Source organism: Abramis brama, assembly GCF_963993115.1.
Source record: "Abramis brama genome assembly, chromosome: 22".
Lineage (NCBI taxonomy): Eukaryota > Metazoa > Chordata > Actinopteri > Cypriniformes > Leuciscidae > Abramis > Abramis brama.
This window is the reverse complement of record NC_139984.1, coordinates 29,984,485-30,010,363: the sequence shown is the minus strand read 5'-3', so window position 1 is coordinate 30,010,363 and position 25,879 is coordinate 29,984,485. Positions and strand designations below refer to the sequence as shown.

Sequence of the window (25,879 nt, the reverse complement as noted above, 5' to 3'; positions counted from 1 at the left end):
ACAACATTAGGAAATTCTGTTAATGAAAACAAAACACACACAAACTTAAATAAGAGGGTAGTTAAAGAAAAATAGTAAACATTATTGTTTTATTTTAACTACTTTGTGGATGTAGCAAAGATTTAGACTTCTTGTAATCCAATTGGACATAGTCAACTATTGTAGCCATATATATAATAATCATTCACAATGACTAAATCCAAGGTAGCCAACCCTGGTCCTCGAGAGCCACTCTCCTGCTGGTTTCCAAACTATCCCTGCCCTACTTCCTGCTGAGTGCTGACTAATAATGGACAGGTGTGCTGTCAGTCAGAAGCTGGAAGGGCAGGAATAGTTGGAAAACAAGCAGGGCAGTGGCTCTGGAGGACCAGGGTTGGCTACACCTGGTCTACATATTTTAAATTGTGAAGTGATAAGACTGCTGTTCAAATATACACTTCACAGTGTAATACTGCATTAGTTACTATAAAATTAGCTGGCTGTACTTTAGCTTTTTCTTGAGCAATGACAGACATTATAGGCTCTATATTTGTAACTGTAGGAACAATTATTTAGAAAAATGTATGTTTGTATTTAAGGTATATTGTGTATAAAATAAGATGCGAACCACAAAGTTCTCACATAAAATGGGGTGTCCTCTGGGACTGGGATGATAATGCAGAATTTGGAATTGGAGACATTAAAAACAAATAGGTGAAAAATATTTAAGGTAAGAAAGGACACTTTAATCAATAAACACCATAACTATATGGTAAAAAAAAAAGCACCTGCCCACACTGCCAAAAGAACCAAAACCTGGTTCATGACCATGGTATCACGTAATTACTGTGTGATTTCATGTAATATTCTAATTTTTTTTAATCCTGTTTTCGTGGGTTTTATGAGCTGGAAGCCCAAATTATGTACAAATAAACAACTAAATACTTAAATGCATCTGTTGTTTAAAGTAATATATGTTCTATTCCTTTTCAGCTGCACTGTTACTTCTAGTGGCCGGCTGTACAAGCTCTGATGTTCCCACGACTGAGAAGACTGTTCATCGGGGAGCGACCGTGAACGAACCCATTTTAAACGTTTCTACACTGGATAAGCATGACCAGCTGATGGCGTACCATGAAGAAGAATTAAGTGCTCAATATTTCTGTGATAATGGGACATGTAACAACAAACCAGAATCGGTGTGCCAGTTTCAAGTTTCCTCAGAGTATTTGTGTCTCATCATCCCGAATGTCAACTTCAGTAACTCTGGCACATACACAGTCGTTCACAATGGATTAGAGGATGTCCTGAACTTGAAGCTTAATGTTGAAGGTCAGTATGTTACAGTAATATTGTCATTCCTGCACTTGTAACATGTTGGCCTTAGTTGTGTCCTTCATTTTTACATTGGGTGACGACTAAACTAAAAGGTTTTTGATATCCTTTACAGAGGTTCAACAACGGTCAATCGCACCCCCGGTAACTGCAGGACCTGTAGTTCAGCTCGTTGGCCTCTTCTTGGTCATTTGTTCAATTTAGGTAAGTCTCATGATATTCATGTTGGGACATGTACTTAGTGTTATAATTATTATTATTATTTTTAACTATGCACAAGTAAATTCAATCAAAATCAGTTTACACATAAATCACCCTTGAAAGATCTTGGATTAAATGTGGTAACACACTGTATTAACTGTGGTATTTTGGCATAAATATTTTACATTCACACTGGCGTACATTAAGGCACTATATAATCAAGGTGGATTTGATCTGAAAATGTTAACTGTTCTCGGGACACAGTCAAGGTGTCGTGTTTTAATTTTTTAGGCTTTTTACAATACAAAGTGCAATTTATCATTACCATATTTGTAGGACAAAAGCAATGGTTTGAGAGATTTCTGCATGTCACCTTTTACATTTTCAGTTTCATTAATTGTGTTAAATTGAGGAAAACCTAAAGGAACCATTTTTTGAGGAAAATTGAGGATATCTTTTTAAAAATATCTAAAAAAAAAAAATATAATTATATATATATATATATATATGAAGAGTTCAAATGCAAAAGCCTCTAAGTGCCATCTGAAATTTTCTTCTAGAATGATCATTTTTATCAAGCTTGTATATTTAAGTTCAGTAATTTCACTTAAATGACCAATAATAGGTCATTGGCATTGCCATTTAAGTGAAATTATTGAACGTAAATATACGAGCTTCGAAGCTTGATAAAAATGATCATTCTAGAAGAAAATTTCAGATGGCACTTAGAGGCTTTTGCATTTGAACTCTTCATATATAGTGTATATATATAGTATATAGAAACCAAACCACACATGTTCTTACCACAAGAAAATGTTGTTGAGGCGAACTGCACTTACATTTATTTTTAGCATTAAAACGTTTACAATTCACTATAGGTTTACATTCTGTAATTGTGGTTTTGTTTTGTTTTACAGAAGTTCGGCTTTCAGAGGACAGAAACGACTTCGATATAACACTCTTACACTAAGCATTAAGTGAAATGATGCTCGTCCGGACCATTCTCATCAAGATCCACAACTACAAGATGCACAGGATATGAGGGATACAAGCTGGACCTTTCAAATGCTGTATTTAATCAGAAGGTTGTATTCATGTTGCAAATAGATTTATATATAAATATACACACATTTATCCATTTAAGTGGCTCTTGAAAAAGAACCATGTCTACCAAAATCTATAGGCGCGTAGTGTTTCTTTACAAAGGGATATCTCCGACTAATGTCCCGGCAGCAGAATACAGCATTTTTTATTCTCTCTCTCTCTCCTTCAGCTGCTCCCTTATACACTTACAGTATATGTATAATCATATATTTATTTTTGCCAGAAAATTTGCACTTCTATTTCATAACCTGAAGTAAGCTGAATGAAATGGCTTCTCACTACACTTCATCTCATTTGATTTTCTTTTCTTTTTTTATTTCGAACATAATGCATTTAGATCTTAAATGCATACATTATCATTTCCATGTTACAGCATACTATATACACAATATAATTTAAAGTACAAACTAAATACTCTAAACATTTCTTCAGACTCTAAAGTCTGGTTGGATGAACCACATTTGAAGTTCTTGTAGAATAGTTGATATGTCTCTGCAAGTCAGTTTATTTCATGTGCCAAGTGCAATAATGTTGATCATTAACCGTTAGCAATCTTTAGTCTACAACAAAACTACATTCAGTATAAACTACAAATCTGCCTATAAGTGCCTGAAAGCTGTGTGAGGCCATTGCTCAGGTGCTCTCAAATATTCTGTGGTTATATGAAGTCAAATCTCCTTTTTTCTATATTATTATTAAAACCAATTGTAGTATTTTTTTTTTTCACAATGAAACATTCAAAAGACTGTTACAACCTACAGTTTCATATCAAGAGAGGTGTGTCTTAAATTTGGTGCTGCTTTGTAAAATATGACCCTTACTTTCCTACCAAACAAAGTGGAAAGCATTGAAGTATTGAATGTATTTTTAAGTATTTGATTGTAAAAATTGTTTCTACGACACTTTTTTCACTGCAGTACACATAATAAACTGCTTATTTATAAAACCTTTCTTTATTTGTACACTTTAACTTGCTGTGTGTATTTTATATTTTGTAATATTTTACAATCAAGGTCAGACTAGAAGAATCCTATATAATATTATGATTGATATTATAATGATTTATTTTGTGCATAAAGAAGAGATTAGTAGAAGTGACTGTGAGAATGGCGATATGCATCGCTTAAAATCACGTGATTCCGCACAGATCTGTGTCATCATCATCATCATCATCACACGGAAGATCGATCTCCTCTTCGGGCTGTGCAACATCTTATATGTTCAACCACAAAGACGACAGTGGCAATCCCCACCAGACCAGACAGAACCAGTCTGACCAGAACCTCTGCCTCCCCACCACAGCTCCCCACAGAGTCTGGAGATTCAGGAGAAACACACACAGGCAGGGTGTTATTCATAAACCCAACTCTACACATAAGTGCCTTTGTGGAAACACAAGCAAATGTCATTGTGTCAAAAAGCTGATTGACCTTGATGATTAGGGTAGAACTCGTGTGTTTGTGGACGGGTGGTGCTGTTGCTCGCCTGTGATGATCCCTGTGATGTTCCTGGTGGACAGTTATAAGTTATTTGAGTGTTTTAAAAGTACTGGCAGTCTGTCACCTCGTCATAACTATTAGTGATGGTAAGTGGCGCTTTCGAAACACTGCTTAATAGAGAAACGGATCTTTTGTTTCGATTCAGTGATTCAGTCTCAGACTTCAGCAAATGAGGCTTTGTTACGTCATAATGTTTCGAACCATTTCGAAGCATTTTTAAATTCTGAAGGTTTGGCGCTAGATGACGTTGAGTGATCGTCTTGTAGAATGATTTGTTGTATCATTTTGGTTAACTTTAATACTTACAAAAAAAGAAACTCATTGTCAAGCCCTGACTAATAACACAAATCAAGCACTACAAATTAATTATTTAATATATAAACATATTTAATGGTATTTAATTGTGTGTATATTACATTTAATAGCAATTGCAATTGGTTTTTAAAAAGTGCCATTATACATGTTTGTACTGACTTTTCGTTGCATTTACATTGGTTTGACCAGCAGGTGCCGCCAGTTTCGAAACCGTGATTCAGAGCTTCGAAAAATCCTCGTTTTCCCATCACTAGTCCTCCTAAATAGGTGCAATCTGTCAAGTTTGCGTGTTATAAGTCATTTTTCTGTCCCCATTGAAAGCCAGACAAATCACAACTAGATATTAAATGTTTAATGTTAAAATAATCAGGAAATTACCTTAATTGAAGTGTTTTTGTTTTTTACATTGTATATTTAACTTATGTTTCTAGTCTTATTGTGATTCACCAGTGCAAGACGTTTCAAAGAAAATGTTGTACACTTAGTGCCCTGAACCCCTCCTGACTTGAATATCAGTAATCATGATGCTAATTTCAGATGATATTTGTATGTTCATTACAAAAAGACAGATATAAACAGAGACAGACCTGTAGATGTGTGTGCAGTAACTGCTGTAGATGTGTGTACAGTAACTCCTGTAGATGTGTGTACAGTAACTCCTGTAGATGTGTGTGCAGTAACTCCTGTAGATGTGTGTAAAGTAACTCCTGTAGATGTGTGTGCAGTAACTGCTGAGCTACTGCTGATGGCAGGAACAGTGACTGGTGCTTTAGGACGAGAAGAAACATGTACATCACCAATTTTACACTGAAACATATATCATGAGACCATTTGAGATCCTGTCCTATATCAGCAGTTATTATCCTGCATGCTTTGATCCCATATTATTAGTTATTTTTCCATATTGACTGCAGTTGTAACTCACCATAAACTTCCACTTTGTATTTCTGCACTGTGACCTTTTTATTGACAATGTTTACTGCTTTATACAGTCCAGATTCATTAGTCCTGATGTCTGAGATGGTTAAAATGCCTGTGTCTCGGTCTAGCTGTACTCTACCAGTGAGTCTCTTGTCATAATGTGTGTAAATATTCCCTTGATACATCTGTGCAACACGAGTAATTTGTCTGTCGCTTTCAAACGTCCACAGTATCTGAACGTCTCCGTTTAGATCATGAAGTCCCGGATGCAGATTGAGGAAACCTCCCTCCTTCACTTGAACTGTTTCAGTGGCATCAATGTCTCCACCCACTGAAACAATATGAAAACAGGTTAAGTATACAGGTAAACAAAGAAAAGAATAGCCTAATGAGATCTGTTACTTCCAACAAATTGGTAACATTATAAGAAAAAATCTTGATCGTTAGAATGCCACATCTGTAAAAAACGATAACCGTTCTGTTAATTTTAAGTGTAATTTACATTTGTGTTTAGAAAGTTAAACTGAGAAGTGAGAAATTGAGAGAAAGTTGTTGTTTTTTTTGGTGACTGTCAGTGCATTGGTTTAAGGGTGTAAAATACAATAAAATATCTATTAGAGAAGCTCAATAAGATCTGATAGTAAGGATTTTAAACAAAAAATTTAACAAACAATACAATGTGTAATGCTGTGAGAAATATATTTACTTTTCTGTAAAAAAAATGTCATGCATAATATACTTTACGTATTTCAGATAACCCTGCCACTAAACAGTCAGTACACTGTAAAACATTATAACATAAGTTATGACAAAATATGTTTTACATTGCTTTAACCCAGCAAAATAAGTCATGCAATTTTCTTTTTCTTTTTTTACTGCAACATTAGCAGACCCAGTTTGTGGTTTGACTGAAAGCGATCTGAAGAGTGGAAAAGGAAGTTGGTCATTTTCAGGTGTTTAAACAATGGAAATAACCTGCCCCTAACCAGAAAGTGTTTCTTTGAAATTTAATTATGGCATGACACATTTTCTGTTAACATCAGCTAAGCTCACAGCAAGTCATGTTTGGTGTTTGCTCGCTTACTCCTGTGCCAATATAAGATGAACTGCAACTTAGTTTTATCTGACATTTAATGTGAGCATTGTTTTCTTGGAAAAAAAAGTTTATTGCAAACTATTCACAGCATGTGTATCACAAGATTATACACATCAGTAAATAAATATGTTACAATAAGTTACTAGATGAGGGAATACTAAAAAAATATATAAAATAAAATAAAAACAGCTTACCCTGTCGCACACTGATGAAACCCAAGACAAGAGCCAGAATACTGATGGACATTTTTTTAAGGAGAATCAAATATTCAGCGCTGCGAGTGGAGCTCAAGTGATGAACTTTATGTAAAGATATTCTCTCTCGATCATCAAGAGGAAGTGAGCTCTGTCTTGCAGTCATGAGATGGTACAAGTGTTTTTCTGAAACCGACCGTACTCACAAAATCCTGTCCCAGTATCAAATAACATCCAATTCTGCACCAATGGCCATCAAGATATTGAGAGAAGACTCTCACCAAGACTTAAGAGTCCAGATTCACAGTCCTGATGTCTGTGATGGGTAAAATTTCCATTTCTTGGTCCAAGTCATAATGCATGTGAATTCTCCCTTGATGCATCTGTGCAACACGAGTATCTGCTGCATATAAAGTCCACCGTATCTGAAAGTCACCGATCATCGACTGCAGAATGCAGATTGAGGAAACCTCTCTCCTTCACTTTAACCATTGCATGCAGCATCATCCACACCTCTCCACCCACTGAAACAGGTTATACGCAAGTAAACAAACCCTGGTTATAGCCAGTTACCTCCATCGTACAGTTTAACAAATCATACAAGACAGAACCAAAAGTGTTAGACGTAATAGTCAAGTGAATCTCAACTATCAACTCGTCAACTAGTTTTCAGGTTTTCAATTGGACATCTAATGGCAACTAAACACACTACCAGAATTGTTCGTTTTTCAATTAAATAAACCATGTTTTTCTCACTGCAAGTGGACCTTTATTTAATGTAGTTTGGGTTATATATATATAGTTCATGTATACTGTAAATAAAGCAATGACATTTGATCCATTACGTGATAGTTAATGAGTGACCACATTGTCTGTATTGCATCACTATAGCTCTGAGATTTGACATGATCTAAAGAGGTATGAAGGAAGTTGATGTTTTTAGTGGTTTCAGAAAGTGTTGTATGTAAATGAATTGGCCTTGACCAGAAGTTGTTTTTAACTTTAAAGAGTGAAACCAATAAAATATGGCACTTTTTAGTTGAACATATAAACCAATGTTTTTGCAGGAAATGAATTAATTTTTTTTTTTTTTATTCATAAAAATATTTTTTGTTTTTCTTTTTGTTTCTAATATGAGCTGTGTGTGAACATGAAGAGACACCAAGTTCTGCAGGCAGGAAATTGTCACTCTTTCCACAATTTTATTTTATTTTATTTTATTTAAATGTGACTTGTGCATGTTATGTAAATGTTACATTTCCCCCCTGATCTATGTTATGGTAAACATCAAGAGATGGATTTCACAAGTTGGGTTATTCTGTGGAATTTGGAATTTGACTATAAACCATAACTAAAACAAAGAAGTCAACACAACCTACATAAAAATCGTTTGTTTATTTATTTCATTCAGTCCACAGTCCATAAACAAAGATTATACATCGAATAATTACAGCAAAATATAAATAACATGAAATTAATAAAATAAAAAAGCAGACTTACAAACTTCATTAATTATAAGGATAAAATGATTTTTTTCCTTTTCTAATTGAAAAGTTTGAGTAGCCTATATATCAGTTATTAACATAGCTTTCTTTTCTTTTTTTACCAATTTAAGTGACTCAATATATATATATATATCTGTTTCAATTTGGAATAATTACCTACATATAAAATTGTTCGCTTGTTTGAACACATACGTCATCATGCGACGGGAAGCTCGCTCTTTCAGGAGTAGACCGTTCACAGATGCTGTGGATTAGACCAGCTAGGCTTTACATGAGAGCCTGTCTATGGAGAGCCTGGCCACTCCCTATTAAGTCCTATTGTACCGAATTTTGGTTGTAGTTCCACCAGAGTTCCACTGGGGGCGATCGCCAGGAGTGCAGAATGAATGGGAGTCTATGGGGCTAGACGGCTAAATTTGTCTCTTTCACCCGATTGCCATTGAGAAATCTCAGATTTGATTGTAGGTTTTGCAAGTTCAAAATGGGTTATAGGTCGAAAGTTGAATGAACGAGTACTTATGTACTTTTTATTTCTTACAGGTTGAGTTGTTGTTGCCCATAACACGCTAGCATTCTGCTAATGAACGCTGATTGGTCAGTGAAGGACTGATTACGACCAGAGGCATCGTGGCATCCGAAGCAGGACCAGAAACAAACAAAACAAAAACTCTTCTAGCACGTGTGTTTACCTGTGTCAGCTGTGTTGTCGATGCCTCGAGAGAAAAGAAAGTGCAGAGCACAAAAGCACCAGAGTGACTGAAGGATTGCCGTAAAGCAGTATCTCTGGTCATATGATGTGTATGACGTCATTGACATTTTAAAATACATTTTAAAGCAAATAAGTGACTCTAAAAAATCTAACACCCAGCAATGTGTAATTTCTTTGCATATCCTTTTGAATACAACATTCAAATTACTAGACAAAAAATTATATCCTGACAAACGGTGGAAGTCTGATGTGTGGCCCGCCTAGTCTGAAATTCTTACTAACAACAAAAAGAGAAGCAGTTTTGGTGTCTGGCAAAATTATTTTAAAGAGCTGGAATGTCTGGAAAGTGTGTCTATTTGGTTTTTCATCTGTCTTCTGTGTGAGAGTGAATCGTTAAGTTGGTAAGAATGACTTCTGCCTGTAATCTCACCAACAATACCAATCATTTGTAAATCTACCAGCTCAAAATTTAATCTCACCATGGTACTAATGACTAAGATTCTGACTTTCTTCTGATGTTATCTGTGGGGGAATGTCATTAGGTAAGGCTTGTTCGCAAAAAAAAAAATATATATATATTTTTTTTTTTAGAAAGCAAGATTGTGCAATCAATTCTTAAGGTCAATATAAGTCTTTTTGTGGCAAGTGACCCAGGAAAGTGTGGCAAGTGACTTCAAATTTATCGTGTTTATGCATAGGTTAACTTACTGAATGGACATGAATGTGTTAGTTATTTGGCCCCTGTTTTTTCTACTTGTGACTTTATGGATTCTTGGCCATAAGTCAATTAGGCCTAGTGTTGAGCTCATTTGCATATTTAAAATAGATTTTTCAAAGAAACTTGTAAAACAAAAATGTTACTTTTCATGTATACTTTCACTGTGTGAGGTTTGATTGTGATAGGAGTAAAGGAAAAAATAAGCCCATTAGGGTGTATTTTGGGTATATTCAATTAGTATATTGCTCATTTGCATATTCAAATTCATTTTCAAAGAAACTTTTAATACAAAATGTTTTCCTTTTCTTGTAGACTTTCATTGTGTAAAGTTTTATTGTGGTAGGAGTAAAGGAAGAAATTAAGCCTATATGCGGGTGTATTTTGGTTAGCCTATATTTGATTAGTGTATAGCTCATGTCTTTTGCATATTCAAATTCATTTTCAAAGAAACTTGTAATCCAAAAAATTTTACTTTTCATGGGTACTTTTTTATTGTGTAAAGTTTAATTTTGATAGGAGTAAAGGAAAAAAATAGCCCCATTGGGGTGTATTGTTGCCTGGCCTTATCGGCACACATCTCGGATTGATGAGAATTTAACATTTCCTCAACTAGGATTTCTTAGGACTTTTAGTATGTTGTTCTGGACACCTCATAGAAATGATCTAAGCTGAAAAAAAAAATCTTTTACAAATAGTTCTATTTTTGGCTCCAAAATGAGTTACTTTTTTATTACTGTTCTACTGAAGAAAAAAGTCACCTATACATCTTGGATGGTCTGAGAGTGAGTAACAAAAAACTTTCATTTTTGGGTGAACAATTTCTTAAGAATGTAAAAGTGTTATCAAAAAATATAACGAAAACAAATAAATATGAGAACATATAACAAATCTAATATTTTTAACATTTTCTAATTGTATTTAATAGGTTATTTTCATTTTCACAAACTGTGTATACTGAATACTGAAATTAACTTTTTGAGGGGAGGCATTTTTACCTTTATAAAGTGCATTTTTTTTCTAACCTTATTGAATGTATCCATAATCTGTTATGTCAAATTCCTAAAGTTAATCAATAAACTCGATTAGAAATCTGAAATGATGGAAATGAAACTAAAACCGCTGATCGGTGGTGGCAAATCACTGTTTTAATGAATAAATCTTTCATTCAGCAGATTGGTTCAAAACAGCTTATCGATTCAGGTGTAAAGGTTTGGTCTCTTACAGACACTAGTTACTGTATCTCTGCCTCAGAAGAAGCTCAGAGCACGACATCTGCATCTGTCTCTTCCTTCACAATCACAGGCCAGAGACTCAGAACGCTGAATCTGTCAATGTTTCCACTCACTCAGGGCGGGAGACTCAGAACAAGGTGTGTCTGTTGTAAAGGTACATGTATCCCTTTCCTATGAGGAGAAGATGTTAGTTAGAGGACCCGTGTGGTGTGCTCACAGAATAAAAAACAGGAGGCACTCAATGAGAGGAAGAAGAAACTAGAGGTACGAGACTCTTAAATGATTTAAGGAAAAGTTCATCTGTCATCATCTACTATCACTTATTTTCTTTCTTCCATAGGATAATTGCTGAATATCAGAGTTGTTGAAAGTGGATGTGATAAAATAAAAATAAAATGACCTTCAAGCTCCAAAATGGACAAAGTAGTATCATGAAAGTAGTTATATTCCAAGCTTTTTTAAGTAATTTAATAACTTAATGTGACAAAAAAGATCTTAATTAAATTGATAAATCTGCCCTCTTCCTTTGTTTTCCTAATGGTGCTTGAACTTAAATTCTGATTTAACTCCTCACACAAAACTGTCTTGGTTTTAGGAGAACTTTTATGGCACTCTGTGTGTGTCAAACTAGCTTTCACATTTTGTAAAATGTTTCATGGAAGAAAGTAAGTCAAACGAGTTTGGAAAGACAAGAAAAAATACAGTTTGATACCATTTTCTTCTATCTCTCATTTAATATGAACACATTCATTCATTTGAGTGAATTCTTGAGATTTAATGTGAATGGATTGCTGTATTATCATAACATAAAGTGGCCAGACTCTATATAAGATGACAATTTCTAATGTTTCATTTGCAGATGATTGTAACATACAGTGTGTGTGTTTAGGCTATACTTTTGATCATCACTGAGATAAAACATCAAATGGATAGAATTCTGATATTTTTGTTGATGGATAGATATAGTGATTTGAATCTGACACACTATTGAGCTGAAGCCATCTTGTGCTCTGTGCCCATTTTGTCTACATTACACATCTGAAAATTCCGCTGATATTCTGCCATTTACTAAATTTCCTGAACCCAGATCTTTTACAGGATTTTTTTTTTTTTTTACAGGATTCTCACGGCTGCAGTGAGCTGCTTATCACAATATGGATTGCTATTCTTCTTTTGCAGGATAAAAATGAACTTGTTTTTTTGGTAACTAGTTTGTGAATACTTTATTGAATGAATAAACAATCAATGTGAAAATAAACCTTGTGTTATACACAGTTGATTGGTTTCTTTTCAAACTGTGAACTTTCATCTGTAGGGATATGGTCAGGAAGAGTTTCATACATCTCTAAACCAGTGATTCACAACTAAAGGGTATGTGAACATGGGCACTTAAAACCATAATTTGCCTTTGGTAAAAGAACGTAAACTAAATATATACAGGGATGTTTTTGGCTAATCGTGTGGATGGCATTTACAGTTAAATATAGTATATAAAATACTGTTTCATAATAATACTACATAATAATAATATATAATCAAATATTTTATGGTTAGAAAATAAGAAATATCTATGATGAATAAATAATGTTGCTCACTTTGTATCCATGTAACGTAGCGTTAACATAGTGTAATGTAACAGGTGATTTTGCTACTAACAAGTTACCTGTTAATGGAGTCCTCCTATTGTCCCATACAAATGGCGTAGAAATTAATAAGATAAAACATCCTAAAATACACGATATATAAAATATAAGTTATCATGTTCATTGTGAGTACAAAATTTAACTCGTTTATGATAGCTAGCGCTATGCTAATGTTCAGTCCACGATAAGTACAGTAAAAGACATGCGTAAAACAGATTGCCTAAGTTTAGAGTAACAGAACGGAGAGTTAACACTGTTCCATCACTAGTATATACCGAACAAAAGCGGTTTAAACCGGTGTGGTTTAACCGGTTTTTCGGTGTGGTTTAACCGGTGTGGTGAAATTATTCACCACACCGGCGTTTGGCGAACACCAATCTGGAACTTTCTTAGCCTGTATGTACCATGGTATGCACACGGGAAGAACACTACTAGGATGACGTGATAACCCAGTTGAGTCAGTGATTGGCTGAGAGTACCCGTCACTCTAACCTAAACCAATGAAATCGGCTGCAGGGCGGGATTTATTTTCCGCGGATTGGGGTTGGCGAAAAACTCCAGATTTTACACACAACTTTTATAACCGGGACCAAACTACATCGACGATGCGTGACTTTCTCGTAATTATAGTAGGCCTATACCTCCTTGGCGCAAGTAAGTGTTTTAATAGTTGAACAGTTCTGGATTGTTATTATCTAAGTTATATTATTTTTGCTCACTTAAAGTGTTACTATATTTGACAGGTGTAGAGGTGTCGACAGGAATGTTTGTTCAACACTTTACCAAATGGACCAACGCGGATAAAGTTAAAGTCACCTGTAACAACGGTATTATGATTGCACAGTATTGTGATAATCAGAGCTGTCGGCAAATGAACTATCCCGGAGTCTCGCTGGAAAAGGATGGATCAGGATTTTGTCTAACTATCACCAACTGCACCTACAATTCGTGGTCCTGTGAGGCACGGAGTTACATTCATGACGATCAACAAACGGAGGAGTTTACTGTGGACTGCAACCGTAAGTAATTAAACGATTGTTCCATTTATGATTCTTTAGTGCAATTCAAATCGGTAAGTTAAAACTAATGCTTTATTTTTGACTCGACATATAGTTGTATTGTGCACTCAGCCAGCTGTGTAACTTACACTAAAGTTTACAGTGACCGCCACTAATAGCGAACTTTGTTTTGAAACTGAATGAATGAGATGAAGTAAGCCTAGTCCATGTTCCTGTCGGTCTTTGTCAGGTGACGTCACACACAACAAACCCACGCGTCTGACAAATACCGATTCAGGGACCGGTTGCACCAGCTGTAAGTTACAACTTAGCCTAGTTTTGACTTAAATTGGCACTAAGTTACAACGTGCATATTTTTGCGTTGCACCATTAAAATTAGTTGAAGCATAACTATGTATAAACTAAATATTTACGGAAGCCTTCGATCAGGAGTAATTGGTTGGAATAAAACAGCAGGCAGATTGAACTGGATCAATAAGCTCTTCTTTAACCTGACATACTTCAATTCTTAGACAATTTATGATATGATAATGCATTTACACTCGCTTGCATTTTAAGAGAGAGAACATTATGTGAGTAGATTAGTCTAATTTGTTAGCGGCTCATGAACACTAATCCTTCCTACAGTGCACATCTGCCGTGTTGTGCATTTCAAATAAAATAAGTCACAATTAATAAATGTAATTTCTTATGTTTTTTTTTTTTTTTTTTTTTAGCAGTAGCCGAGCTGAAAGATGAGCGCGTTGATTCTAGTGTAGCATCATTAGTGTTAGTATTATTTAATAAAGTACACACATTTGATTACTTCTGCTTATCTGTGGTGTTCTCTTGAGCAGGTCTGCCTTCTGGTATGAATGGCCATTACCTATTAATTAACTAATAAATTACCTGACCAAGCTGACTGATTTTAATGCATTCATTTTCCAATACTGTTTTTGTTCCTGTTGTTCTTTGTAGAACATACCATCACTTCACCCAGTCCAGGAACTCCCACCACTTCACCCAGTCCAGGAACTCCCACCACTTCACCCAGTCCAGGCAATATTGAATCACATTCAGGCACTACTGCAGCTGGGGTCACTGTGCCGATCATCTGTGTGGTGGTGGTGGTGGTGGTGTTGGCGCTGATGATTATCCTTTACGTCATTTACCTGAAGGCAAGTATTTTCAGACGCTGAAAGAAAATCTGTGTTGGTGTTCCTTTTAATATTTTTTGAAGGAATAGTTCACTCAAATGAAAATTGTCATCTTTCTCACTCTTGTGTCATTGAAAATATTGTGAATCTCTAGGTTGCTTTTTCTATACATCTAATGTAGATCAGGGACTCCAACTGCCAGGCTTCAAAAAGATCAACTAAAGTACAATTAATATACCATAAAAATTGTCCAGACAACCGTGTGTTATATTCCAAATCTTCAGAAGTCATATATCAGCTTCACATGATGAAACGGATGAAATTTTAATTTGTTATTCCCTGAAAAATGTCCCAGTTACTATAGCTCCCAAATTGCATTTAAATATAGGCACATTTGAGCATGGCGATTGGTCACGACTGGTCATGGGACACATGAGAACCAAAGGCTTCAGAAGACTTGGAATATATTTCGGAAGTTGTGTGGACAATTTTCAGCTATACTTCTGTCGTCCTTTTTGGAGCTTGATAGTCTATATCCCAATCCAATGCCATTATTTTGGAAAGAGCAGTCTGGACATTCTTCCTAACATCATCTTTTGTGTTCCACAAAAGTCATACAAGTTTGGAATAACATGAGAGTAAATTATGACAGAATTTTCAGTTTAGGTAACCTATTCATGATAATTAAAAGCCTTATGAGATGCATAAGAACATTTCTAACTATCCAAGAGATGAACAACTAAGGCGTATTTTTAGTAATAAGTTATAAAATGTTTGTCCTTGCAGGTGAAGTGCTTCAAGCAAGCCATTTGTGACTGCCTCAGTATTCTACAACGTCACAATGTAAGTGTTATCATATGCAAATTAAATCAGTTTTTTGACTCATGATTTTAGTTGCTCCTCCCCATCAAATATGTTCATGTGAGTGGAATGTTTGTGTATATTGTGAAAACCATTTTTTAACTTCTTTCAGTGTTTTGCTTTTGACAATTTGGATTTGCTTGCCATTGCATATAAATTATATAGAATGCAAAGGGAGATATTTGCTTTTAAAGAAATCACTTTTTAAGGACTACAACAAACGGCTGGTAGAGACTACACGAGCTACCTCCTGGGTTAGTGACATCACCAACCCTAAAATTTACATAAAAATATCTGTGGGTATTTTGAGCTAAAACTTCACATACACACTCTGGGGACATCAGAGACTTATTTTACATCTTGTGAAAAGGGCATTATACCACCCCTTTAATATTTTATGACTGCTAAATTAGTGAAAATAAAGAATCCGTCACACCTTGGTTGTGTGTGTTATGTAGTTGGTACCTTAGTAGTAACCACATCTCAAGACAGATGTTTGTTCAGGTGTTTCCCGAAACCATCGTTCTAACGAACATTCGCAAACATCGCAGAGTTGTGTGTTTGAACGACACTCTCGATCTGTGGTCAGAAGCAGAGTTTCTAGTTTGCATGACATGTAGACTCAATAAATCCTCATCTTGAGCAAAATAAGCAAGCTGACATTCAGTACAACCTGTGTCTTTAATTTAGAATACATACAAATGTCATTTACGTCTTTTAGTTTGTCAAGAGATTTAAAGCGTAGTTTTTGAAGAGTGTGCTTCAAAAGAGTGCGAAATGGCTCTACTACGTAAGAACGAGCCTATGATTGAATCTGGAAATAAAGCAAAATAACAGAAAATTGAGAAATAGTCCTCAGATGTCATGTCTGTAATTTATAGCAAAACATCTAGCGTTAATTCGATCTCAAACAGATTCATTAAAATAAGTTATTACTCCACCACGGGCGTGACATCATTAACTAACGCGGTTGTTGAACGACCAATTTGTGACAATACGGTTTTGGGAAACAGTCGTGACTAGCTATTGATTTCTTCAACGATGCATCGTACTATGGTAGTGAAGCAGCGAGTTATGTCGGTGTACGTGAAAATACTCTAAATTAAATTATTGTGTTTTATCTACTTGCAGAGGAATCCTAACCAGGAGGACATTGAGATGGGAGACAAGTTCCTGCAACCAGTTTGTGGCATTTCCCATCCACGCTGACACTTGGGACCACAACCCATCCCCTCTGACCACCATTGCCTCGTTATAGAGGTCTGCATCTGCATCTCATAGCTTTCCTCAAGCGTTGGCACTTGCAACACCAAGGTCATGGGTTCGATGTACATTTTTTAATTTTATTCTTTTAATAAAAGTTGCCATCCAAAGCTTCACAGTCGTTAACCCTTCCTGAGTTGACATTTCATTCAGTAATGTAAGGCAGTTTTGATTTAAATGCGGTTTCATGTTGATGATCATGTTATTGTACATGTATCTGCTTACATGTGACTGTTTACATCTGTTTCTACTGCCTTACCTGTGTTTTGATCTGGAGATTCAGGACTCTTTCAGAAGATGTGTTATCGCGCCCTCTACTGTATAACAGTGAAAACACAGATTGTCAGAAAATTCTGTAACTGGCGGGGAAAGAGTCAGCTAAACCTCTTGTTTTTTACTTGCCACTGCGGCCTTTGGCTTTTTCACTGGGGTGTTATAAGACATAAAGACAACAGGATGCATTTTAAGAAGTAACGCTTAAAATGTATTCACATTTTTTTAGTTATTTTTTGTAAATTATTTTTATTGTAAATAAATGTTTATTAAATTATATCAGATTTCTTGAAAAAATATCTTGTGGGCTTTATTTTTTTGTTGGATTATTGGCTGAATACATGAAGATAACTGGTCTAGATATTTACATTCAAGAAAATGTCAGCATTTTGAAATGAAGTTGCAGTGTTTGAGTTCTGATAACCTTTTGTTTTATTGGGGGTACAAAAGCTACAAAATATTCTGCAAAAATATCAAACAGACTTGACCTTAACTAGACCTTGACTTGAATGCAAACATTTCTATCGCATTTAATTGTTAGTATTGTTCTGTTTTTAATGTTTCTCTCATAATGGTTTCATACAGCTTTACTCTTCAGATGGTGTCACTGCAGATCACCAACCACTAGACCACTTCCTCCACAGGCACTGCTTTTCATTTTATAAGAGCTGTAATTTCATTGCACACCTTGTTTCAGAGAAGAGTGTAGTGGCTTTCCAGTAAGCCGTTGCCATTGGTAACAGGAGTGAGCAAGTTTAGAACGTGTACAAACAGAGTCCATGCAGACGGATGGAGATGCAAACAATTGTCTTTCTTTATTGTGCTCCATTAAACATTGTTAAAGAAGTCGTTTTGAAATAAAGTCCATACCAGACACAGCATATGACTATAATTAGGGTGACCCTACGTCCTTCTTTTTCGAGATCACCCAAAATGTCCAGGATTCGGCTTTTGCTTTCTACAGTCGCCATTCATTATGTTCACATTATTACATTATTTGACACTGACACGTACGTGCCAGCTTTGCAGGTTATGCATTCTGCTTCACACGGATCCCGACCGAGACGAAAACACAGGAATTTTTCAAGCAATGCAAAAACTCACATCAACCGATCACTTGTTTAGCGTTCATCAGTAAACTCTACAATCGGAATGAATTCAGTCTGATTGAAACAAAAGGTGTGCGTGTAAACATAATGAATGGCGACTGTAGAAAGCAAAAGCCGAATCCCGGATCTCGAAATCCCGTCTGGATATGTCCAGGAAAAGAGGACGTATGGTCACCCTACTATAATACACCTTGCACGCTACTCTGCTTCCCAATTACCAACCCACACACTTGTTACTCAGGTGCTCTAATTATACTGAGTCACAGCGCCACTCAGTGGACAACAAAAACTTTTCAATACAACAAATGACTCCTACAAAGCGAATACCCTTTAAAGGCACACTGTATTTTTTCGCCACTAGAGGTTGCTTAATCGAAACAAAGGCATAGCTTGATGACACTTTGATTTCGCTGAATCATGAGAGTTGTTGTCTTCACCTCTACAGCCGGTGGAGAATACGACAGGACTCGGGTAGAAATCTTATTCATGGATGACTGGTAGCTAATCGTATTAACATTTTGAAAGCCGTTTTGAAATTCGCAGTAAATCAAGAAACAGAGATTTAAACAGAAAGACTACCTTTGTTGAGCTCAGGGCTCCAGACTAACTTTTTTCACCTCCGTCCTGGAACCGTCCTGAAAAAAGATTTGAACCGTCCTAAATTGAATGTCAACCGTCCCAAAATAAACATGTTGTTTCTGTACTTTGTTATTATCATCTATAGTTGTTAGCTGTTAGTCACATAATAAAAACACCATTAAAATGTTTGATATATATTATTATATTTATTTAGCTCCATTCAAAGTAGTTATCTGTAAACAGGTAAAAAAAAAAACAGATTTAATTAAAAAAAAATAACAGGAGTTAAATGCTTATTTGGATTCATGCAGAACAAATCTTTTTTTTTTCTTTTTTTTTTTACATATACGAAAATTAAGATAAAAATGCATACAGCTCAAAACGTTTTTGAGTTGGTTGGATTAAAAAATAACAAGTAAATACTGGTGACTAGCCTACATATCTAAAACATATCATCATTCTTTATTCTTTCAAGCAGCAGACATATTTTTTTGTATGAATTAAATATAATGAATCATTATTAAAGCTATTAACGAGCAGTGAATGCTTTTCTCTTTTTCTTTTGTTGCTTAATCAATATTAGGTTTATTACCCTGCACTGTCACTTTAAGACATCGGATCATGTCCAATGAGATGCGGATCCAATGCACTGATGCACATACGATACACTCACAACTGTTTAAGACATAACCGACATAGTTTATGTGAATACTCTCCAAAACGGACATTTCAACATAATGTTGTGTGTATTTGTCCATTCAGACCTATGATTCAGACACGAAAGAGAGCTCAATTCAGTAACTCGCGCGCAGGTGTCTATGTGCATGGCTGCACGCTTCGGGTCGGGTGTGTGCGCACAGAAAACCATACCGAATAGAGCTTTTTTTTTTTTTTTTTTTTTTTTAGATCTATATGTCTGCTCTACTCATTCTCCCAGACGTAAACATTTTTTAACGTTTTATGAGACATGCAGCGCATGCCAACTCGTGTGCCGCCGGGTAGATCAGCACGTACAGTACAAATGTGCGCATCTACCACAAACGCAGGACATCATCTAACTGGATTGCTTCCCAAATCGTCACTATCTAACATTTTTGTCTAGTTTTTATTCGTTGACGAAAATGTCAATATATTTTCGTCATGGTTTTTGTCATTCAAAAACTAGTTTTTATTTAGTTGTCGTCTCGTTTTTGTCTGTGAAAATAAGTCATGTGATAGATGTACGGTACCGCGAAACAAGTCTCCGGGTGAGTAGTCGGCCAGTGATAGTAACTATAGTAACAGGCAGCATGGGAAGACGCGCTCCGTTGTAGTCAGCGCTTGGTCAGTTAGTTTTGACATAAAACTAAGTAAGTTACCCTAATAGTAATAAATGAACACACATACAAAAATGTCTTTCGTCCTGTAGGCGTCCTGGAGAATATTTCTATTCGTCCTAAAAACATTTTCTGTCGTCCCCAGGACGATAGGACGCCGTTAGTCTCGAGCCCTGGTTGAGCTGTATAATAATGATTCGTTTTCTGTCGATGAATGTATGCAAACGATTGCTCACCTGTCTAATAAAACACAGAATATATTAAAACGTATATAAAAGTCTTTGGTGTTTTCATGGTTTCAACTAAAACAGTAAATTGAGGGTAAAGCGGAGTATGATTGATGTCATTGATAGGCGACGCATGGACATGCGCCGTATCCTGGTTAAAACTGCTTATTTCTCTGGATTTAAACATTCTTTGAAACATCTGGGATGATGTAAGTACACAAATCAACAAAATATATAACATTGTTCTAGTGGTTTTGGGATATTTTAATCCAAAAATCTTACATAGTGTGGCTTTAATGTGCATTCTAGGATAACTGTGATAGACATGTTGTTGCTCGCATGACAGTATCATCATCACACAGAAGCAGCAGCTCTTCTCTGAACTGAGCAGATCCTCACATGATCAACCAGAAAGTAAACAATGGCGATTCCCACCAGACCAGACAGAACCAGTCGAACCAGAGCCTTAGTGCCGCAACAATGATCCAGACAATCTGAAACAGAAGAGACTCATAAACATCTTCTGTCTCATCATATGTCTTTGTTTGTGGAAAAACAGAAGTTGCAGAGAAAGAGAAGCTGTGGCAGGAAGAGAGTTTTGTGGTAAATGAGTTTCCACACCTTCATGTTGTTGGCAGATCTCTTTCATGTGAAGACGGACGACAGAAGAAATGTGTACAATAGGTATTTCAGCAAAGTTTTGAACATGTTGATCATTTAGAGACCTTAGTAATACATGTAAATCAATGAATACATGGGAAAACAGTTGGACTCACCATGATCATGGATTGAACTGACCGATGAGGCAGCGCTGATGAACGGCACAGAAACTGGTGCTTCAGGGAAAGAGAACACACAGAAATCCCACAGGAGAGGGCAGTTTCAGGTCATAATGGAAAAAAATGACCCAATATAAAATATGCTCTTAAGAACGGTTTTCAAAAATAGAATTTAAAAAAATCCGTAGGACCTGCTTTATTTAAAGAAGGTGAAAGTAATTTTAAATGCTAACTGAGGCGACAAAAAATATCAAAATCATTCTTAGATTCTTAACAATAATATATTACTCTAAGTGTCTCTATATATACTGGCCCAGAACGTGACACACTAGTATTTAGTCTTCTATTGGCTGTAGTTAAAACTTACCATTTACAACAACTCTGAATGTTCTCCTAGAGATGAAGTCATTGATGGTGAGTTCAAGCGTATAAAGTCCAGATTCACTGGCGCTGATGTTCCAGATGGTCAGTGATCCGGTCTGTGTGTCGAGCTGCGATCTGTCAGTGAGTCTCTTATGAAGCAATACTTTACTCCGATACATCTGTGCTATTCGGGTGGTTTGGCTGCCACTTGTAAACAGCCACATTGTTTCATCCTCTCCTTTTAGTTCAGGAACTCCTGTTTGCAGAGTCAGATCGTCTCCCTCCATCACTGTCTTTAACTCATGCCACTCACCATTCACCAGACCTGAAACAGTATGAATGAGGGTTAAACATGAGTTACATTGAGAGTTAGTAAATAAAAAAAACTTTCTTCAACAAAACATCTTACAAGGTTCCAAATGCAGTGATTGAGTGAACATTTTTTGGTCCCGAGACTTCCCAGAAGATATATGCCCTGTTTTAATATTTAGACCACTTCTATTATTGACTGCTATTAGGATGAGAAGAGAGTTTTAACCAGTGTTTACAAAAAAAAATTGCCGACCATCCCTTTAAATGATATACCGCTAAACACTGATGCTGGCTAAACGATCAACTTCACACCATTTCTCTTAGTAGGATGAAAATAATCTTACTTAAACTGTGATTAATGTATATACAGAAAGCGATCAAAGAACAATCCCTTTCCAATCGCCCAAGCTGTCAATCACACAGCGTGAGTTTATCTGGACACTTGCCAAAACTCGTTATGAAATCAATGACACTGTTACGCTGCACAGCGAAGCTCTTACTGTACTTACCTCATGTTTGCATTGGTGAAATCATTAGTGAGAGTGCAAAAACCAGGGGGCCAATGTTTTAGAAAAAACTGAAGCTTCCCCGGGCAAGGATGTTAAGAGGCTAAAAGCAGGTTTAAAACTTGCCCCATTGAAGTCAACAGGGTGCAAATTTTAAAAAGAAGATAACACGGTGTAGGCAACACCGATTTTTGTCGTTGTTCTCTGTATTGACAGCACTCCAAATTTACAAAAAAATTAGCTCAATGTTAAAATTGACCGGAGTTCTCCTTTAATAACTTCTCATCTCTCTCTGTTTAGCGATGTGCCATCCCAGAACACAGACACACCCTTTCAAACAGAGCGTTCAAATCAGAGGCTAAAATCAGGCTAGGAAATATGCCTTTTATTTCTAAATTATACCAACTTTTGATCTAAAAACATACTAACATTATAAGGGCACCCCAGGAAACATTCTAAAATAATAAAATAATCATGCAATGGGACCTTTAAACTATGACATTTTTTATATGATTTTCAGTGTGGCAAATAAACGGGGAGTAATAACAACTGAATTCTAGAATTCTTTATAGAGATTTTTACATTTACAAAGGAATTTCTACACAAAATTACATTAAAAATGATAGATGCTTCTTTATATTTAAAAGATGATACTTGCTAAATTAAACATACAATATAGTGAGGTCATGTGACAATGAGGATTGAAATGTTATTGTTGCATAATGATTATTTCACACATTTGTTTAAAAAATGACTGTACAGAATTATGTTGAAACATTTTATGCAGCCTAAAAACAAACAAACAATAATAAAAATTAACAATTTTTTTTAATGCTCTGCCATAATTACACATGACAAATGTCACTAGTTAACACTATAGAATCATTAACACTATTTAAATAATATTCATTAATTCTAAAAATTACATTAAAGGAGTAAAAACAAACAAACCTAAACTAAAAAGTCATATTGAAAATAAATAAAATAGAAATAAAACTAAATTAAAAACTATAATAACGCTGCTGTAAACTTACTGTATATGCTGTTAAAGCTTGCAATACAAAAAGTACAAAGGAAACGTTAAAAAAACTGTGGCAGGAAATGATCATCACCATCCCCTACATATACGCTTTAATCATAATTCTATATTTACATTATGCCGCTGTCATGACCACACACATAATTAACTATTTAGTTTTTCATGAAACTAGTGACAAAATGTCTACATATAAAACAAAAAATAATAATTTCTCATCCTCATTAAGTTTTATGTTTCGAGACTAACCCATGAAACGTGAAACAATGTTGAGGTTTCAGAAAATGCTGTTCAATACATCCACTTAAACAATGTTAATCAATAAAATATATTTAAAAGATTTATCCTACCCTCCACACTGATGAAAAATACGATGAAAACCCAGATGCTGATGGACATTATGAACAATTATCAGGTATTATAATAAGTTGTGTTGTAGCTCTTGATGATGAACCTCAACCTGATCTGATGAACATTCAGTGAAGATTTAAAGTCTCTGACTTTCATCAGGAAGTGACACATTGACCACAGAATCAGATGTAGATGGGAGGTAAAAAACTCTCAACAAATTTAATCACAGATTTTCACTAATACAGACCATAAATCTATACCCACCAGTCACCCAATGACTTTACACCTCCACTGCATGCATTTCAGTCACTGTCCAAATAAAAAAAAAAAAAAAAAAAAAAAAAACGGTCAAATGACTGACAGCAACGGCTGCCAAACAAAAAAAAAAAAAACATAAAATTAAAGTTAAAATATCTTAATTTAAATAAAATGCTTACAGAAATTTTCATTAAACATTTTAAAGAAAAACACTTATTTACAGGTATTTCCATATGATCAAACATTTTTTACTGTAAAATGCAGATCTATAGCAACATCATTCATGAGGTAATGAGGTATGAGCTAATGTAATCTAGACATCATGGCGTTAGTGATTACACAGTTATTACCTTTAAATAAAGCAACATGCAGCATAACATCAGTATTTTCTGAAGCACAGAAATGGTGACCCACAAAATCAGACAACAGAAACCCTTTAAAGGTGCAGTGTGTAATTTTTAGCGGCATCTAGTGGTGAGATTTGCGAATTGCAAACAGTCAGTCACTCAAGGCCCATCCTTCAAATTGCAAACTTAGTTAGTCTTTTATTCACTGACTTTACCATAGCCTGTTGCCATGTTAGTTAGTATAAGATAAGAGCTATGGATAAGAGCATCAAAGCAGCTAGGTAAGGGGAAATAGCTAACGTTACGATGTCCGAGGCGTCGTTCAGACAGCATGTTTTTCTCCACGTTTGCAGAGTCAGGGACAACCTGAGTATTCTGCTGCGTCTTTTTCTGCTGCTTCTCATTCAAGTTAGTGACGAAACGCGCTCTGTAGCGCTGTTTGTTCGCTGTCGGCTATGGTAGAAACATGACGTCACGATATGTCGACCTTAATAGAAGGGGGTGCCCGTGGTTATGTAGATATAAATGACTCATTTTAAGGTAATACAAACATAACGGTTCATTAAGTAAGGTCTTTATACACCACTGAAAACATAGGTTAAGTTATGGATCTTATATTGCATTTCTGTCAATAGATCCTCAGAAATATCACACATTGCACCTTTAAATCCCAACAGAACATTAAACACTAACAGATCACAGCACTAATCACAATCCATATTAACTTTATTCTTTTATACAAAAGTTCTTATGGTTTGAAGTCACCATTATGGAGATCAGTGTTTGCTTTAGTTGGGCTCTCGACCCTTGACTTTTTAATTAGATTTTTTATTTTGCTGCTTTAACTGCATGTTTGCTATTGTTATGACAAGAAATACAAGAGAACAAATCTGATCAGATGAAGTTGGCTACTCAGTCATCATGTAGTGGCCTGAATCACTTATCTTATTTATAGTCTGATCTCTGATTACATAATTTAATATTATGTTAGTTATTAATTTCACATTGTGTTTTGTAGCTCTACAATACTACTGCATAAAATCATGCTTTTGATTTTATAAAGTCATTATGCAGTAAATTTTTTTGCCAGGATCATGTAGACACAGCCAGACATCAAGAAACAGCCTATGGATCTCAACAATGGTGACAATCTAAAAAACATTCAGATAAATAAATAAAATTGCCATTGTTGAGATTCAAACGCTGTTTCTTGATGTCTCTCTGTGCTTAAAATAAACAGCTCAAAACACAGTCAAGATATTAGATCGTAATAATTCAGGAAATAATTGTTATTCTGTAAAGTGTTTAATTAATTTTAATTGCATGATATTTGGATATTTTTCTTTAATTTAATGTGTTTTTTTTTCACAGAGTGAGCAATGATGCCACAACTGTCCATTTGCGCCATCTGGTGGTGATTTTTGCTATTATTTGATTTAGCAAATTATAATTTTACATACATTTGTAAGTAATTTAAGAAACCCAAAAATACTGTATAAATAAATACAGTAATTTTTCAGTGTTAAAAATGAGAATTATTGTAATTTGTCATCAATGGCATAATACTTAAAACAACTGCCAACTTTGAAAATGTAAACATATTTTTTGTCATTTTACAGTTTTTTTAGTACAATTTAAAAGAAAAGAAAAAAAATGACTAAAGAAAACTGATCGATTAAATGGATTGACTGTT

At 35.3% G+C, this 25,879-nt stretch overlaps 3 protein-coding genes and 1 long non-coding RNA gene across 7 annotated transcripts; 2 read left to right on the top strand and 2 right to left on the bottom strand.

Annotated features, from left to right (window-relative positions):
• Nucleotides 1-924: 924 nt before the first annotated feature.
• LOC311073003 lies at nucleotides 925-3,570 on the top strand. The gene is made up of 3 exons (XR_014604091.1): nucleotides 925-1,311; nucleotides 1,430-1,518; nucleotides 2,433-3,570. It is a non-coding gene; the product is annotated as an uncharacterized lncRNA (long non-coding RNA).
• LOC311072969 (uncharacterized protein) lies at nucleotides 2,538-7,146 on the bottom strand. Of its 2 annotated transcripts, XM_084098354.1 has the most exons (5): nucleotides 6,645-7,117; nucleotides 5,359-5,685; nucleotides 5,021-5,200; nucleotides 4,050-4,127; nucleotides 2,538-3,934 (listed from the first exon to the last, which is right to left on the bottom strand). In XM_084098354.1, exons 1-5 carry the CDS (start codon nucleotides 6,808-6,810, stop codon nucleotides 3,792-3,794), a joined length of 894 nt encoding a protein of 297 aa, XP_083954480.1. In that variant the 5' UTR covers nucleotides 6,811-7,117; the 3' UTR covers nucleotides 2,538-3,791. The 2 variants fall into 2 exon arrangements, with proteins under 2 accessions (XP_083954480.1, XP_083954481.1); XM_084098355.1 differs by lacking the exon at nucleotides 4,050-4,127 and having other exon boundaries at nucleotides 2,540-3,934; nucleotides 6,645-7,146.
• Nucleotides 7,147-12,990: 5,844 nt separating this feature from the next.
• Nucleotides 12,991-17,294, top strand: LOC311073651 (uncharacterized protein). Its single transcript, XM_084099555.1, has 5 exons — nucleotides 12,991-13,105; nucleotides 13,195-13,470; nucleotides 14,428-14,627; nucleotides 15,393-15,449; nucleotides 16,599-17,294. The coding sequence occupies exons 1-5, from the start codon at nucleotides 13,057-13,059 to the stop codon at nucleotides 16,674-16,676; spliced, it is 660 nt and encodes a 219-aa protein (XP_083955681.1). The 5' UTR covers nucleotides 12,991-13,056; the 3' UTR covers nucleotides 16,677-17,294.
• A 3,180-nt stretch (nucleotides 17,295-20,474) lies between these two features.
• LOC311072805 (uncharacterized protein) lies at nucleotides 20,475-23,745 on the bottom strand. 3 transcript variants are annotated; one of them, XM_084098086.1, is made up of 5 exons: nucleotides 23,581-23,744; nucleotides 21,381-21,701; nucleotides 21,011-21,070; nucleotides 20,856-20,876; nucleotides 20,475-20,728 (listed from the first exon to the last, which is right to left on the bottom strand). In XM_084098086.1, the coding sequence occupies exons 1-5, from the start codon at nucleotides 23,627-23,629 to the stop codon at nucleotides 20,589-20,591; spliced, it is 591 nt and encodes a 196-aa protein (XP_083954212.1). In that variant the 5' UTR covers nucleotides 23,630-23,744; the 3' UTR covers nucleotides 20,475-20,588. The 3 variants fall into 3 exon arrangements, with proteins under 3 accessions (XP_083954212.1, XP_083954211.1, XP_083954213.1); XM_084098085.1 differs by having other exon boundaries at nucleotides 20,475-20,876; nucleotides 23,581-23,745; XM_084098087.1 differs by lacking the exon at nucleotides 20,856-20,876 and having other exon boundaries at nucleotides 23,581-23,743.
• Between the last annotated feature and the right edge of the window lie 2,134 nt (nucleotides 23,746-25,879).

Excerpts from the sequence above, each read along its gene's own strand:
- LOC311072969 (XM_084098354.1), bottom strand. The coding sequence starts at position 6,810 with ATGACTGCAAGACAGAGCTCACTTCCTCTTGATGATCGAGAGAGAATA. Across the intron at positions 5,201-5,358 it reads ATACAAAGTGGAAGTTTATG|CACCAGTCACTGTTCCTGCC; the intron begins GTGAGTTACAAC and ends CTCGTCCTAAAG. Across the intron at positions 4,128-5,020 it reads TACTGCACACACATCTACAG|GAACATCACAGGGATCATCA; the intron begins GTCTGTCTCTGT and ends ACTGTCCACCAG.
- LOC311073651 (XM_084099555.1), top strand. The coding sequence starts at position 13,057 with ATGCGTGACTTTCTCGTAATTATAGTAGGCCTATACCTCCTTGGCGCA. Across the intron at positions 13,471-14,427 it reads GTTTACTGTGGACTGCAACC|AACATACCATCACTTCACCC; the intron begins GTAAGTAATTAA and ends TGTTCTTTGTAG. Across the intron at positions 15,450-16,598 it reads GTATTCTACAACGTCACAAT|AGGAATCCTAACCAGGAGGA; the intron begins GTAAGTGTTATC and ends ATCTACTTGCAG.
- LOC311072805 (XM_084098085.1), bottom strand. The coding sequence starts at position 23,629 with ATGTCCATCAGCATCTGGGTTTTCATCGTATTTTTCATCAGTGTGGAG. Across the intron at positions 21,702-23,580 it reads ATTTTTCATCAGTGTGGAGG|GTCTGGTGAATGGTGAGTGG; the intron begins GTAGGATAAATC and ends ATACTGTTTCAG. Across the intron at positions 20,877-21,010 it reads CAGTTCAATCCATGATCATG|AGATCTGCCAACAACATGAA; the intron begins GTGAGTCCAACT and ends TTCACATGAAAG.